The 15830-nt window shown below is 36.6% G+C and overlaps 1 protein-coding gene across 6 annotated transcripts in view; it reads left to right on the top strand.

Moving 5' to 3' along the window:
- The window catches only part of LOC114045609 (CD302 antigen), a 183742-nt gene that overhangs the window by 103995 nt on the left and 63917 nt on the right, over window positions 1-15830 (top strand). For 4 of the 6 annotated variants that reach the window (XR_003569406.1, XR_003569407.1, XM_027865685.1 and 1 more), the window contains exons 29-35: window positions 2571-2765; window positions 5164-5390; window positions 6677-6845; window positions 10111-10164; window positions 10535-10678; window positions 12701-12823; window positions 14775-14942. Coding sequence is in view for 4 of the 6 variants with exons in the window: in XM_027865685.1 (XP_027721486.1) it covers window positions 2571-2765; window positions 5164-5390; window positions 6677-6845; window positions 10111-10164; window positions 10535-10678; window positions 12701-12823; window positions 14775-14942 (1080 nt within the window). In the remaining 2 variants the exon portion in view is untranslated. The remainder of the gene's footprint in view (window positions 1-2570; window positions 2766-5163; window positions 5391-6676; window positions 6846-10110; window positions 10165-10534; window positions 10679-12700; window positions 12824-14774; window positions 14943-15830) is intronic. The other 2 variants (XM_027865689.1, XM_027865686.1) reach the window with 1 other exon arrangement.

Genomic DNA, 15830 nt, shown 5'->3' on the forward strand with positions numbered 1-15830 from the left:
AGACTCAATCAGTAGAAACTTCTCTTCATATGTCTTTGATAGCCATTTTTTTTATATAGACATTAGATAAAACAAGGGTTTCTAACCTTTTCAGTGTTGTGGACTCCTTTGGCAAGCTGGTAGTCTATGGACCCTTTCTCAAAATAATGTTTTTAAATGCATAAAGTAATAGAATTACAAAGGAAACCTGTTATATTGAAATAATTATCAGAATATTTTTTAAATTTCATAAACCCCATGTTAATACACTATCTCTACTCCCCCATCCCATATATAAACTGTCATGGAGATTTTTGTTTAATCTATCAGTCTAAAAACCCATTTTAAGAATGTACAACACATTCTGAAATTTCTTCTAATACTTAAATCTGTCCTAAGGAAATACCAGAATAGCAAGCAATTACCTCCCTCTAAATGAAATATCCCACATTCAGTTATTTTGACTATCAGTTGGTATAAAGTACAACCAAGAAGTACAGCCTACATTTCTAGCTACATCCTATGTGACAACATGCTGGATCTTGTTCATTCTTACTGTTTAATATATATAATATCTTTGCCTCTCAACTACTTTCACGTAAAAACCCCTAAACAATATCACCCCCTTTCCCCCTTCCCCATGCATATTGGGTAGCCAAGTGCTAATGGAGAGCACAAAACCTAGGTCATGCTGTGGATTTGCTCTTTGCCATCAACTGAGGGGTAGGGGTGGTGGTGGCAGAGTTTAGAATTTAGTTGATGGTAAAAGGCAGATCTGTAGTTTGGCCTTCTAATACTTTTCCTCCTAATACCTTTTAGATATAAATGGAAAATATTTCTTTTGAAGACTGAAGAGAAGTTTTTAGTGAGGGTTCTCAAAGAGAACAACGTCAATATGTTAATCAACCGACTGAATAATAACAATAATAATAATTGACACATATATAGCCCTGTAACATTTGCAAAGCACTTTAATTACATTACAGCATTTGAGCCCCCAATATATAGGATATTAGGCCCATTTTGCAGATTGAGTAAACTGAATCTGAGAGAGGTTAAATTGCTCCCTCAGGATTACCTAACTGGTATTAGAGTTGATACTTGAATCTGTATCTTCCTAATATAGATAGTCCAACATTCTGAATGTCCAATTACATTCTTGATTTTCATATCAGTCTGAAGGTTATATTTTTTCATTCTATAGTCCAATTCTGAAAGGTATTTTGTTGCTTATTTTTTAAAAATTTTGACTGGCTCAAGATGAAGCCATGGGCCAGAGATGGAGAAAGAAGTTAACAAGGTTCTAGAGCCACAATGTGGCCACTAAGAACTGCCCATCACCTGGTGGAACTCATTCTAGGTGAGCAAGTGCTCTCTTTGCATAGGAACTATGGAATATGTACAACTGTTTACTAATTGGGAAAAAGCAAAGAATTTTGGGAGAAGTGAGGTACCCTTGACCTTGACATTGAAGCATATTCCTTATTCTCTGTTGGTTAAGAAAACCATAAAAATAAAGCAGCAGGCCATAAAATGTAAACATATGTACTGCTTCTCTTTAGCATAATTACTATAGACAGATGCTTAGGTTCTTTGCCAAGTGAAATGAGAACCAGTAGGGAAATGGGAATAGCTAGGCCAAAAACTGGTAAGAAAATTGGAACATGGATGAACCTGGCACCATTTGTTATGCCAATTAGAATTTTGATGAGGTTGGCACCTTCTTTGAAAACTACTTATAAGACTGGACCACAGCACCAAAAGCCACTTTGAAATTCATGAATCTAGCATACATCATATTTGCTTGTGCATTTTCTTCCCCTCCACCATCACTTTTGAGAAGGTGCAATCTTTAAAATCTGTTTAATTTCAGTCTAGTTGTCTGCAATAATCCTAGGTAAGATTTGTTGAAGAGGTATAAGCTCTGGTTAATTAAACCTTTCTTCATAAAAGCAAATGCAAGAATATTCAACCCCTTCATAACTCTTCAGTCTCCCTTATCAAGCCTTCAAATACTTCCAATAGTTGCTGTAACTGATAGCCAAGACAACTCCTCTTGAGAAAATTATGTAACAACTGCCAAAGTTAATGGCTCTTGGCCAGCAACCTAGAACACTTTCTCATTGTCACTTTAGCAGTCAAAAGTCTATGAAAATAGAAAGGAAATCATGTAAGTAAATGTAGTAATTTCTGAAGAAATATGTAAAATTTCATCCACCTGTTTGCTGTAGTCAACTTCTGTTTACCAAGCTAAAGATTATTGAAGTGTATCCAAATGCTGATAGTTCAGATCAAGACTACCGATTCCCAGACTTCATCTTATAGTACCCTAAGGTACTGACACACAGTGAAATTATACTTAGTGTCAAAATGTGGTCAATTAAAAGCATGTCATATAGTACTCTTGTGGTGAGGAATGAGTATTACAGAATCCTTGAGAGACAAAGAATAACCCCATTGCTCTGAAAGTATCAAAGACTAATAAAAAAAAAGGGTATGAAAAGGAAGGTGTCAAGTTAGACCTATTAGCAGCTTCAGATGTGTGCATAAGGCTTAACATTTTTGTTTCTAAACATGTTTCTTTTCTTTAGATGACTCTTTAAAGTGGTCTGACAAGACTGCCTTGTCCTATACAAACTGGAAAACAGGAAGACCAACTATAAAAAACAAGAAATTTTATGCTGGCTTGAATACTGATGGTGTCTGGGATATCTACCTTTATAATAGTGTCGAAGAAGCTCTTTATTTTCACCAACGCAGCATTCTTGCCTGTAAAATTGAAACAGGTAAGTAATGAGTCTAATTGTGATAATTAAGAGAAAAAATGAAATGGAGCTGAATATTAGTTAAGATGGCTTTGTTCTCATTATAATTAGAAAAGGAGAATTTAAATTCACAGGTGACAGTTTTTTAGCATATTGGGAAGTGATCCAAAAAACTGCCTAGAAAAATACTAAGGATGAAATCCTGTGATTGATTAGGACCTTAGAAATTGAATCCATTTGCAGCATATTGACTAGAAAAATGTGGAGAGCTTTAAAGGTAGTTCAAGTGGAAAGTCTAAAAAATGTAAAAGGCAAGTACTAGCCTACATTTTTTAATCTTAGTACTTTGCTCAAGTTTGGATTTAAAAAAAAAAAAGTTGGACAGATTTAAATTTAAGGAGAGGCAACAAAGTATAGGGTATAGAAAACCAGTCTTAGAGCCGAGAAGACTTGTGTTCAAGTCTGGCCTCTGACAAATGTTAACTATGGAACTCTGGGTGATTAATTCATTTAACCCATCAGTGCCCCTAAATAATTCTCTAACACTGTAAGCTGTAACACTGTAAGCTCTGGTAAAGGGAGTTTGTCACCAGGATTTTTTTCTATATCAGTGAAATCATAGGTCCAGTCCTTCTTGCAACCACTACCAAAGGGGAAGAAAGGAAATAAGAATGAAATGTAAGCTAAAAAATGGTCTTTGCCCTATAAATAGCAATCAAAGGATTGCAAAGCATCTTCCTCACAATTCTGTGCAGTATTTTCATTCCCATTTTACAGATTTAAAAACCAAGGCACCTAGAAGTTAAGGGACTTGCCCATGATCACATGGGCTAGTATATATATATATATATGGTAGAATTCAGATCCAGGTCTGTATTCAAGCCTGGCAATCCATTTACTCTTCCATATTGCTTCTTTACAATTGTACTGGATTGGAAGTCAGAAGACCTGGGCTCAAGTCACAACTCCAAGACTTACTAACACAGGGGTGGGGAACCTGTGGCTTTAAGGCCACATGTGGCCTTCTAGGTCCTTAGGTACTGCCTTTTGACTGAGTCCAAGTTTTACAGAATAAATTCTTTTATTAAGGGGATTTGTTCTGTGAAGTATGGATTCAGACAAAGGGCCCCACTTGAGAACCTAGAGGGCCACATGTGGCCTCGAGGCTGCAGGTTCCCTACCCTTGTACTAACCTCTTTAATTCTCATCTGTAAAATGAGAATACTTGCTCTACTTACCTTACAAGATTGCTGTAAGAAAAGAGTTTGGTAAACTTGAAAGCATCTATGTGAGCAATTGTTAATTCCAACCTAGCAGAACAGCTTACAAATAGTAGCTGACACATCATTATTGAAATTGCGGGGCATAAATTTAAGTAGGAATTGTTTCAATTAGCTCTAAGAACTTACTGATAATGAAAATAAAACATTGTTTAGCCTTTCCTTTAGAAATACTTTAGAAATTTCCTTTAGAACTACTGAGTAGATTAGACCAGAAACAGCTCTTAATGGAAATATGGAGTCAGTTTTCAGTTGGCTGAAGGATATTAGCAGCCTCCTTCCCTCACTTAATATCCTATCAGAGTACTGTAGCAGTGATGGTAGAGGGGATGAAGTATCCTTCTTTGGACCATCTCATTAGGTCTCTCTACAGTATATTCACCAGTCTTAGACATCAGTTGGACATCAGTGTCACACTTCAGAGAGATGGTTCAGATCTGGACCTTTTAAGAGGAAATAAGGTAAACTAAATATCTCCTTAAAGCCCTAGACTTCTTTTTTCTGGAAGAGAAAATGGTCAATATCAGGGACTGTATTTCATTTTATCTTTGCATCACATTGCTTATAAGTAAATACATAATTGCTGAAGTTGATTTAACTTCACTTGGGGCCCATCTAAAAGCCTTTATGAAAATCTTGACTCTGCCACCTACTAGCTATGTAACTTTAGACAAATCACTTAATCCTTCAGGGTCTCGGTTTCTTCATCTGTAAAAGGGAGCCAGACTAGATGGTCTATAAAATTTCTTCCGTCTCTGATGTTCTGGGACTGTGAGACCTGAGGAGAATGCTATCATCTAAAATATCATTACTCAGTCCACATTTGTAAAAAAAAAAACACAGAGTAGATATCCAGGGGTATGCTGGTAAATGTTAAACAACCAACTCTGGGGGGGCCGGGTATATGAACAACACTTGCATTTAATTTGCATTATTAACATTTTTTCCATCACTTTCTTAAATGTAGACACTCAACAAGTCAATAAATTGAGTCCTGATTTCTAGCACTGACTAGTGCTTAGCACAGGGCCTTTGTACACAGTAGGCACTTAATAAATACTAGTTGACTGACTGACTGTCTGAAGTATAGTTTAAATTTGTTTATATTCAAGCTCTAATTCCCTATTTAAACATCATAGTTGACTACAAGGAAGAATACAATCGTACCCTGCCACAATTAATTCCATATGAAGATTCTATATATAATGTTGTTCAAAAAAAATTCACATGGTATGAAGCATTGAAAGAATGTTCCCAAAACGAGAGCTCTTTAACAAGTGTACATGACAAAAACGGTCAACTCTTTTTGGAGGATCTTGCAAAACGTGATGGATTTCCATTATGGACTGGACTGTCAAGTCACGATGTAAGTAGCATGGTACAGAATTATGTATATAAAGCTTTCTCACACATATTCAATCAGCATTATCTTCATTTACTAGATGGAAACATTCAGCTCATAAATTATGTATGGATAATGACCCTGCCCATAAATAATTAATTCCAAAAATTACTCTAAATCTGATGTCTTTGGGATATGATTTCCAAACCTGGCGTGATAATTCAGTGTAGTATGTTAAATTGAGTCTAGTTATCAGCACTATTGGGGATTTCCTTTTTAAAACCTTTTCTTTCCCTGCTACCCCATCCAGTCCAAAGCACCCAAGTATCCTAGGAATTATTATAGCTCTGGACTATATTATGGCATCTGTCTCTCCAGAAATCTATGTTATCTATTGAGATTTTGATAACAGATAAGAACTGTGGGGGTCAGATATCGTAAGGAACATACATGGCCCCCCTCACAAGCCCTATTGGCTCAGATACTTTCTTCCTGTGTGCCTACCCCTCCTTCCTTGACACCATTAAATAAACTCATTTCTACCTTTTTTGTCTAAATTGTACCTGATACCAACATACAAAAACAGTGAATCATGGGAAAAATGTGGCCTCTACAATGATTCTGACACAAGCCAAATGTAGAATAATAAGTGATAATAGTAGACTTTGAGATTGGAATTCTAGAATTATAACAGATGCTGGGAGACCATTGCTTATGACAATTTAAAGAAATTTTTACCCATATACTTAAAATGGGACCAGAGGATCACAGACCTGGAAGGGACTTTAACATCCATTAAGGCCAACTCCTTCATTTTATAGATGAAGACCTGAAGCACAGAGAGATGAGGTCACTTGTCCAAGGGCACTTAGTACCCATGATACTTTGGGCGAATGACTTAATTTCTCCAGGTCATAATTCCTTATCTGTAAAATGAAGGAGGTAGACACAATTGTCTCTGAGGTCCCTTCTTGCTCTAACTAGCTTATCTACTATCTTAAGGATGTGTTTTAAATAGGTAGGGGAAAGTTCTTTAAGATTACCACATGCAAATGGCTCCCAGCATTTGTCCTCTAGAGACAGAATAAAACCTCAAGTTGAATATCCCAATTTCAACTTGTTTATAAGAAAGTGTTCTAAGTTTTGTATAAAATCCTAAAATTAAAAGTCCTAGATCAATAAACCAAATGAATATTCCATTAGAGTACCAAGAAGTACAAAATTAATGTCATTCCATTTTTAAGTGCATGTAGTTTTTTTATCTAAATTTGGATCTAGATTCAGAACCTCATTATTACTCATTAAAATAGGGAAATGACTCAACTTTTGAGTGGTCTGATGGAAGCACATTTGACTATATTCCATGGAAGGAACAATATTCTACAGGAAATTGTGTTGTCTTGGATCCTAAAGGAATTTGGAGACATGAAAAATGCAGCTCTGTTATGGATGGTGCTATTTGTTATAAACCTAAAAAAGGTAAGTCTTGCTTTAGAATGTTATGTTTTTTGCATGCATGTATTGCATAGCATCGTCTTGGCTGTGCCTTCTGTGGACAGTGGAGGCCTGCATCAGCGAGGTTTGCCCACCACAGCCACTGACCCACTAAATGAGAACTTCTACTGTCTGTCTCCCTGTCCCTCCCTCCGTTCTGAATGTGCAGGTCACAACAGTTCTCTCTTAGATTTCTGGTGAAGGGAACTTACTACATTTGTATCAGCAATAGCAAAAGTATCAGAGGCTCATAAACGTTAGAGCTGGAAGGGGACCTTGGAGATTATGTGCTCTCCTCTCCTCATTTTATAGGTAAGGAAGCTGAAGCTCAGAAAGGTCGTGTAGAATGAATGTTCAAGGTCCCAGTTTTATACATAGTGGGAACTCTTCACAGGTTTAAATGATTATTTATCCATGAAAACATTTAGGCAATTTGTAGACACTGTAGTTGAAATGAAAATACATGTGAAATTCTCCTCTTCGTATACAGGAACAAGGAAGACAGTAATTATAGATGGTTCCCTCTAAAGCAAGATTTTTTTTTTTTTTGGTTAGGCGATTGGGGTTAAGTGACTTGCCCAGAGTTACACAGCTAGTGAGTGTTATGTGTCTGAGGTTGGATTTGAACTCAGGTCCTCCTGACTCCAGGGCTGGTACTCTATCCACTGTGCCACCTAGCTGCCCCTAAAGCAGGGCTTCTTAACCTGGAGCCTAGGGACCCATGAATTTGGATGAGGAAAAAAAAATCTTTATTTTGATATAATTGATTTCCTTTATTATCCTACTCTAAGGAGGAGTCCAAGACACACAAAAAATGTTAAAGAAACTTTGCCCAAAAAGTCTTTCTCCTGGAATTTTTGGTAGTTCTGATAGGATATATGGATCCAAAATGTTAACGAGCATACATCCTTAAATGTAATCAAAATCAAAATAAAAAATATTCCATTTAAGTCTGTGAGTCAATAAACATTAAGTACCTACTATGTGCAAGCACTATGCTAAGCATTGGGGACACAAATACAAATGAAAATAAAGGATAGAGTCCCTGCCCTCAAGAGATAGAAAGATGAATTTGGGATCAGAGGACCTGAGTCCACATCTCAGCTCTGCTACTTACCATCTCTATGACTTTGGATCTTTCATCTTTAAAATGAGGAATTTGGATTCAGTGATCTTTGCGATATCTTCTAATTCTAAGTCCTTTGATCTGATGCGAAAAACTTACACGGGAAGTTATTTAAAACAGCTTTTCAAATTGCCATTTGCCAATTATTTTTAGCCCCCAGAATGTAAGCAAATGGCTCTGTTTACCTTAATACCATTTAATATAGCTTGGAATGATAAGCTGCCTCTCATTTGGAAGTTTATAGTAAAGATCCCAATCTGTAAATGTTCAGAGAAATAATGATTGATGTTTATATAGTGCTTGGGGCAGGTAGGTGGTATGGTGATAGAGTGCTGGTCCAGAAGTCAGGAAGACTCATTATCTTGAGTTCAAATCTGGCCTCCAACACTAGTTGTGTGAGCCTAGTCAAGTCACTTAACCCTGTTTACCTCAGTTTCCTTATCTGTAAAATAAGCTGAGAAAGGAAATGGCAAACCACTCTAGTATCTTTGCCAGGAAAACCCCAAATGAGGTCACACAGAGTCAGACATGACTGAAACAACTGAATAAGAACAAAATACAGTGCTTATAATGTGCGAGTCATTGTGCTAAGCATGTTACAATTATCTCATTTGATCCATACAACAACCCTCGGGGATAGGTGCTATTATTATCCCTGTTTTACAGATGGGGAAACCAAAACAAGCAGAGGTTAAGTGACTTGCCCAAGGTTACACAGCTATTAAGTATCTGAAGCTGAATTTGAACTCGGTTCTTGATTCCAGACCCAACACTTCAGCAGAGTTTTTCTATTTAAACATAATCTACTAAGCATCTTTTGTCCTAAAAAAAAAAAAAAGACAAAAATAAAAAACCCTCTAAACTTCCCTTTCCATAGCACAGAAATTATTTTTGTTACTTACAGTAAAAGAGAAAGTGAGAGACAAGTAAATGATTCCAAGGTGTTATGCTCACCAGCCAGGAAATAGAGGTGCCATTTAGAGTGACATGGAAGTTAAGATAGAATGGCATTATGTATGGAAATAGTCAGTTTGGGATCTAGCCAATTTCAGGTGATCAAGGGATAGTCATGTGGAGATATCCTTTAGGCAACTAGCGATATAAAAAGTTCAAGACTAGAGATGAAAAGAATCCTCAAAATAAAGCTGATGGTGGAAGGCACAAGAGTGGATAAGCATCTTAATGAAATTATGCTCACAGAGAGGAAAAACCAGAGGAATAAGAACTGAGCTTGGGAGAAGTTTTCAAATTACAAGTTGGTGATTATTGTTTGTCCTTTGTTCTCAAAGAGAACGGTGACATCAGAAAGGTGATGTCATGACTTGCAAGTGAATTGGACTTAAGTGAGGCAGGACTGTGCAAAGTGCCCAGCCTCACTCTCTGCTCCTGAGCCATCTGGGTCCAGTGGCAAGACATAGATCAGGACGGACTGGAGATGGTCCCAATGCAGTGGGAGACCTTGGCCTTTTAAAGCTAAGGTCTTTCCCAGGTCTCAGTTTGTCTGAGGCAACATCCATTCAGTGATTAAAGGAGAACTTTAGTTTTTAGTTTTTAGTATTTAGTTTAGTGGAAGAGATGAGGGTTAATAAGGAAGGCAACTCATTGTGTCACAAAATCCAAAGAAGGAGAGAATTTCAGCAATTATCTGAGTTGTACCCTACCTTGGCTTATTTTTCCCCAACACGAAAATCACTTCAGAGTGATTACAAAATACCTACAACTGTGAGACAAGGCCAGTAGAAAGCGTTGGACTCCATCGCAGCCCATACCTAAGTAAAAATACTCTCTACCGAATTCCTAACAAATAGTCATCTGGCCTTCATTCAAAGACCTCTTGGGTGGGAGGCACTTAATTACCTCCCAAAGCAAAGCATTTCACTTGAGGATAGCTTGCAAGTCTCTACCTACAGTATTTTAGACAAATTATTTAGAAAGCCTCTGAATTCTTTTCAAGCTTGAAATCTTCAATCCTAATCTCTCCAAGCCTCAGTTTCCTTACCTGTAAAACAAGGATGATTATACTAGTTGTATATTTTCCCTCACGGGGTTGTTGTAAGGAAAATGCTTTGCAAACTTTACAGTTTTATATAAATGTTGAGCTTTCTTTCTTTTTTTTTTTGACAGGGACGCATCATGGTATAATGGCAAGCACATCAGCTCTCTATTTAGAAGACCTAGGTTCAAATCCTGCCTCTGTCTCTTACTACCTTTATAACCTTGGGCAAATCACTTAACTTTCCTGGGCCTCAGTTTCCCCATCTATTAAATGAAGAAGCTGGATCAGTTGTCCTCTGAGGTCTCTTCTGGCTCTTAATCTGTGATCCTGTGGTGGCTGTCTTCTAATTTCAATAGTTTAAAAAAATTATATCCCAGAAACGTGTTCAAAAAGGTGAACTCTGAGAAGGAAGGGGCCCTTGCCCTTCACAAGATATATTGCCACCTGATGACAGGACTGTCCGGTGCTAAAAACAGAGAAGCTTAATTTTATTTAGAAGATACAGTTTCTCCTAATTCCTATAAGTAATCATCTTACCCATCTGTTTTGCAGCTAAAAAGCAAACTCTTCAAAAATACTCATCACGATGTCCATCACCCAAAGGGACTCCATGGATTCCATTTGGAGATTCCTGTTATACCTTTGAGAAGGCATTGCACAATTTCTCTGAGGCCAAACAACTCTGTTCAGAACTTGGTATGGTACACTTCTTATTATTTAGACTAGTTCAGGGTGAGGATAAGAGAACAAAAGCAAAGAAATTCAGAATGATTCATACCATCCTAGGTAACAATACCTAGTTTGTTTCAGTGAAAATAGCAATGTGGAAAAAATTATTTTTAGTCACAACAGTAACAAGTTACATGGTCATTTAGTTGTATCTCCTTGGGTGCACAATTCATGAAGATCATTTGCTCAGATTGGGAAAATGCCCTCTACATTGCATATCTAGCATAGTGTCCATCTGGTCAGTATCCTTGTATTAACAATTTAACCACACGAATGGAAATTTCATCCAATTATCCTGCTCCTGTCTGTGAGGAGTCTTCCAAGTTCTCTTTATCTGAAAAGATGTTCTAATGCATGGTGGGTTTTGAGTAACAGAATTGTATCTATGATATACTATTCCACATATAAAAAACTTAAGATAAATTAAAAAAAAATTCTAACTCTAAAGGATGTAAAAAATTCAAGATCTCTTTGGACCTCTTAGCCACATAGCAATAGCCTTGTCATTAAAGGCAGCTAGGTGGGGCATTGAATAGCATTCTGGGCTTGGAGTCAGGAGTACCTGGGTTCATTCCACCTTTAGACATTTCCTAGCTGTGTGACTCTAGGCAAGTTACTTAAACTTTGCCTCAGTTTCCTCCTCTGTAAAATGAGGATGATAGTACCACTTAATCCACCAGAGCTGTTATGATGATAAAATGAGATATTTATAAAGCACTTTAAAAGCCATAAAGCATTATATATATAAATATTTGCTATCATCATCATCATCATTATTATGTATAATTTGAGACAACATGGCAGTGTTTAATTGCTTAGGATGAAATGTATTTAATACTTACATACTGTGCCTTCTTTCTGTTTATCATCTTACCAGAAGTTGGCCTGACAGTGCACTAACTCTTGGGTGTCTACATCATCTGCACAATCACCTGTTCCAGGTCCTTGTTATTCCATGGCTCCTTTTGGAGACTGGATATGGCTTCCTGTAGAGGACAACAGCCTAACTACAAACCTGGACCAACCAATAAACCAACAAGCATTTATTAAGCACATATACAACGCACAGGACAGTAGACCAAGTGCTGAGCATAGTCATTGACCTCGGGGAGCTTCCACTCTAATTCTAAGCTCACATTCTAATAGTCCCTTTAGAACCTCAGCTTGGAAACTATGAGAAATTGTCATAGAATCATACAATCCTCTTAAAGGTTCTGTACTTTAACTTTCCAGTTAAATGTTTCTATTCCAAGATTCAATAATTCTTGGGAAACAAGACAGCATGTTTATGAACTGATGATAAAAAGATATGAGGGGTCAGACTAGCCTAGTCTTCCACTTACCAATCAGGTGCCGTTTTAGGGACCTGCAATGGTTAGGTGAAAGCCCATTTCCACGACCAAATGTACTTGTTTAAATTCTATCATGAATAGAAGGTATTTTGGAAGGTTCACGGGGCCCATAGAATATTAGACACATTTAATTTCTATCCTAATAGAAACAAATTAAAAACTGATATGAGCAAAAGATGATGTTTTAGTCAAGTTAAAAATGGCTGTCTATTTTTCTACCACTTTATTCCCCTAGTCATTACCTCTAACTGTTGTGGCACAGAAGACTGAATATTCAGGCTCAAAAAGTGTCACCATAAAAATATTTCTAAGAAGTTAAAATCCTCTATGTACAAAATTATCAGTCTGGAAATTTGAGGGTAATTCTTTCATATCAGCTATCTTTTTAGGGAAATAGAGTTATTTATTGCATAATTCTAAAAGCTACTGGTTACACATGGCCTTTAAAAGATTAGTTTCAATATAAAGGTTTAGGATTTTTAGGTGAAGATTGATTTTTACATGATTCAAATTATATCTTTCTGTATCAACATTTTTCCATAATAGCTTTCTTTAATGTATTACAGATTAGCCATTTGTGTATATTGAAAACTCCTAAAGTAGATATGTCTTTAACACACTAATTTTACTACTTCAGATAGTGCAGCAACCATTGTTAACATAAAAAATGAAGATGAGAACATGTTTGTGAGCAGAATGATAAGAGAACATAATTATGTCACGATGAGAGTTTGGCTTGGATTATCTCGACACTCTAATGGTAAGAATTACGTTTCTTTGTGTTCATTTTGTAGACAAATCCCTGAATAGTCTCATAGAAACTTGTCTCAATTTCAGCCTTTTCTGGAAACTGGTGTGCTTTTTTCTGGTGCGCTTTCCAAAAAATTCTTCATTGTTGGAGGAAAGTCTCAGGCTCCTGCCATTTTAGCATTGATTAAAGGTTCTGTGGATATTTAACCCAGGTGCAAATCAATCATCAAACATTTATTAAGCACTTACTGTGTGAAAGGCACTAGGGTACAAAGATGAAAGAGTCTCTGCCTTAAAGGAGTTTACATCCTAATGAAAATGACAAGAGTGATATATTTAGGAATATGCAAGACATAGAAAGCAGAGCGGAGGGTTTAAGAATAAGTTTTATTTTAGATATGTGAAGTTTCAGATATCTATGTTACATCCAATTTGAAATGGTCAATAAATAATAATAATGGCTAGTGCTTTAAGGATCTCAAAGCACTTTATAATGTGTTATTTCAGTTGATCTTCACAACAACCTGTAACAACAACCTGCTACTATCCCCATTTTACAGATAAGGTAACTTAAAAACCAGACAGCATCTGGTTAATGGCTTGCCTAATAATACACAGCTAAAAAAAGTATCCGAGGTAGGATTTGAACTCAGGTCTTCCTGACTTCAGGTTCAGCATTCTATCTATTGTGACACCTTAGCTTCTGAGCAGTGATATGGAACTGGAGTTCAGGAGATTGACTGGATATATAGATCCAGCAGTTGTCTCCTAGAGAAGCTAGATCCATTGGAACTGATGAGGTCACTAAGGTAGAATGTATGAAGAGAGAAGGTCCAAGACAGAGCTTAGTGTATAACTATAGTTAGGGAGTGTGATTATAGCTGCCTTGAAGTATCTAAAGAAATGTCACATTGAGGCAGCTAGGTGGTACAGTGGATAGAGCACTGGCCCTGAAGTCAGGAGGACCTAAGTTCAAATCCAGTCTCAGATCAAACACTTGACACTTACTAGCTGTGTGACCCTGGGCAAGTCACTTAAGAAAAAAAAAAAGAAAGAAATGTCATGTGGAAGAGGGATTGTACTGGGTATGCATGACCTTAGAGAGCAAAAGTAGGAATCCAGAGCTACAAATGGAAGCTGTGAGGGGAAAGGAGGGAGAAAAATTTCACTCTGATAAAAGGAAAAACTTCCTAACAATTCCAAAAGTGGAATGGGGTGTTAGGGAGATGGTGGATTTCCTCTCCCAAAAGCAATGGCTAGAGAACCACTTGTCAGATACATTGTAGAAAAGATTCTTGTCAGGCGCCCTTGGACTAAATGCCTTTTGAGGTCCCTTCTGAGATTCTGTGATTTGATTTTACTGATAAGTGATCCTAGGTTTCCTGGCCTGATAACTTATAAATTTTTTAATGAATTTGTGATAATGGAGAAATATCTCAATCCAAATTATAATAAACTAGTTTGGGTGATAATGGACACTTGTTTCTAAGAGTCTTGGGTCAACAACATCGTTTATACTTTCGTTGAAAGAATATGTTCTGACAAAGGGTCTTAAACTTCTAGGACCCATCTCACTAGTACTGGGCTGCCTGGTCCTCTGAATACTGGATATTTTTCACATTTGTGTTCTCACACTTCGAAGTGCTTCACTGTATTCAGTGATTGTTACAAAATGCTATGATTGATATTTCCACCCTGGCCCTAAAGAATTAATGTAAAACACTCTTTCATTGGTGGAAGTTTTCAGAAAAAAGGTATGTGGTTTTGAGTTAATCTGGACTGAACAAAAAGAGGGAATCAGGGCTATTTCTAATGCTAGAAGTATATTTGTAGTGAAGATGCTTTCATCCAAACTACACATTGTAAGAAATATAACTATCTTCATGCTTCAGAACCTTCTCATATGTTTATTTGAAATTTTAGGGGTGATAACCAAACCTTACTATAATCCCTTCCTACAGATGAGTCTTGGAGTTGGTTGGATGGTTCAGTAGCAGAGTATGTTAAATGGGGAAATGAAAGTACCAATATTGGTGGAAATTGTAGCATCTTGCTGGCCTCAAGTGAAACATGGACTAAAGTTAAATGTGACCAAGGCCATGGAAGAGTCGTCTGCAAAGTCCCTATGGGTAAGTTTTGACTTAGTCTTAAATAGGCTGTATAGAGGTTTATACTAAATTAAAATGCTTCTGTAAAGCAGCATATTTCCAGAAAAATAACATACACATCAAACAGGGGTGAAAGTTTGACTTTGGTCCAAGGCTTATCAGTCCTGGAAGCAGTACTCCATTGAATTATGGAGAATTATTTTGCATAGATATTATGATGAAACTTGATTAAGTACAAAGAAAAATGCAAGAACAAGCTAAGACTCATTTGAAAGCTAACAAAAATATTAACCTCCATGTAACAAACTTCTGTCTAGGGAAAAATTTGAAGCTTCTTCATTTTAAAAGAAATTTTTAACTGTGAAAACTTTTAAAGAATGTGAATTAATTGAGGCAGCACAGTATAATAAAATAGGGCCAAATTTGGTATCAAAGAACCTGAATTTCCCTCTTAAGTGATTTTAAGACAAATCACTTTACTCCATACCTCTGTTTCCTCACCTGTAAAATTAGGTTAGAGAAGATGATGTCTAAGATCTCTTCCAGCTCCAAATTTATGATCATATGAATGTGTAGAACTTGAACTTTCATTATTTCATTGTTGACTTTCTTTTTTCCTCAGACCCATTAAATTTCATGGTAACTTTAAATCTGTGCCTGGATTGTTTTTAATTGTTACTAACTACTGAAAATCATCAGGGGAAAACGTAATTACACAGATGTTTCATCACTCACTGATACCATAGTATAAAATACCACATTAGTGATTTTATCTCCATGGGAAAAGCTTCTAAATTTTTCACAATTCAGCATTTCTTTCCATGTGGGTGTTGGGGTGGAGGAGAGGCAGAGTACTTTCCCATTTCAGTGAGCAGAATATTAAAGATGAAACATTGATGCTGATTTATT

The sequence above is a fragment of the Vombatus ursinus genome, unplaced genomic scaffold (genome assembly GCF_900497805.2).
Source record: "Vombatus ursinus unplaced genomic scaffold, bare-nosed wombat genome assembly UNPS02014779.1, whole genome shotgun sequence".
Taxonomy (NCBI): Eukaryota; Metazoa; Chordata; class Mammalia; order Diprotodontia; family Vombatidae; genus Vombatus; species Vombatus ursinus.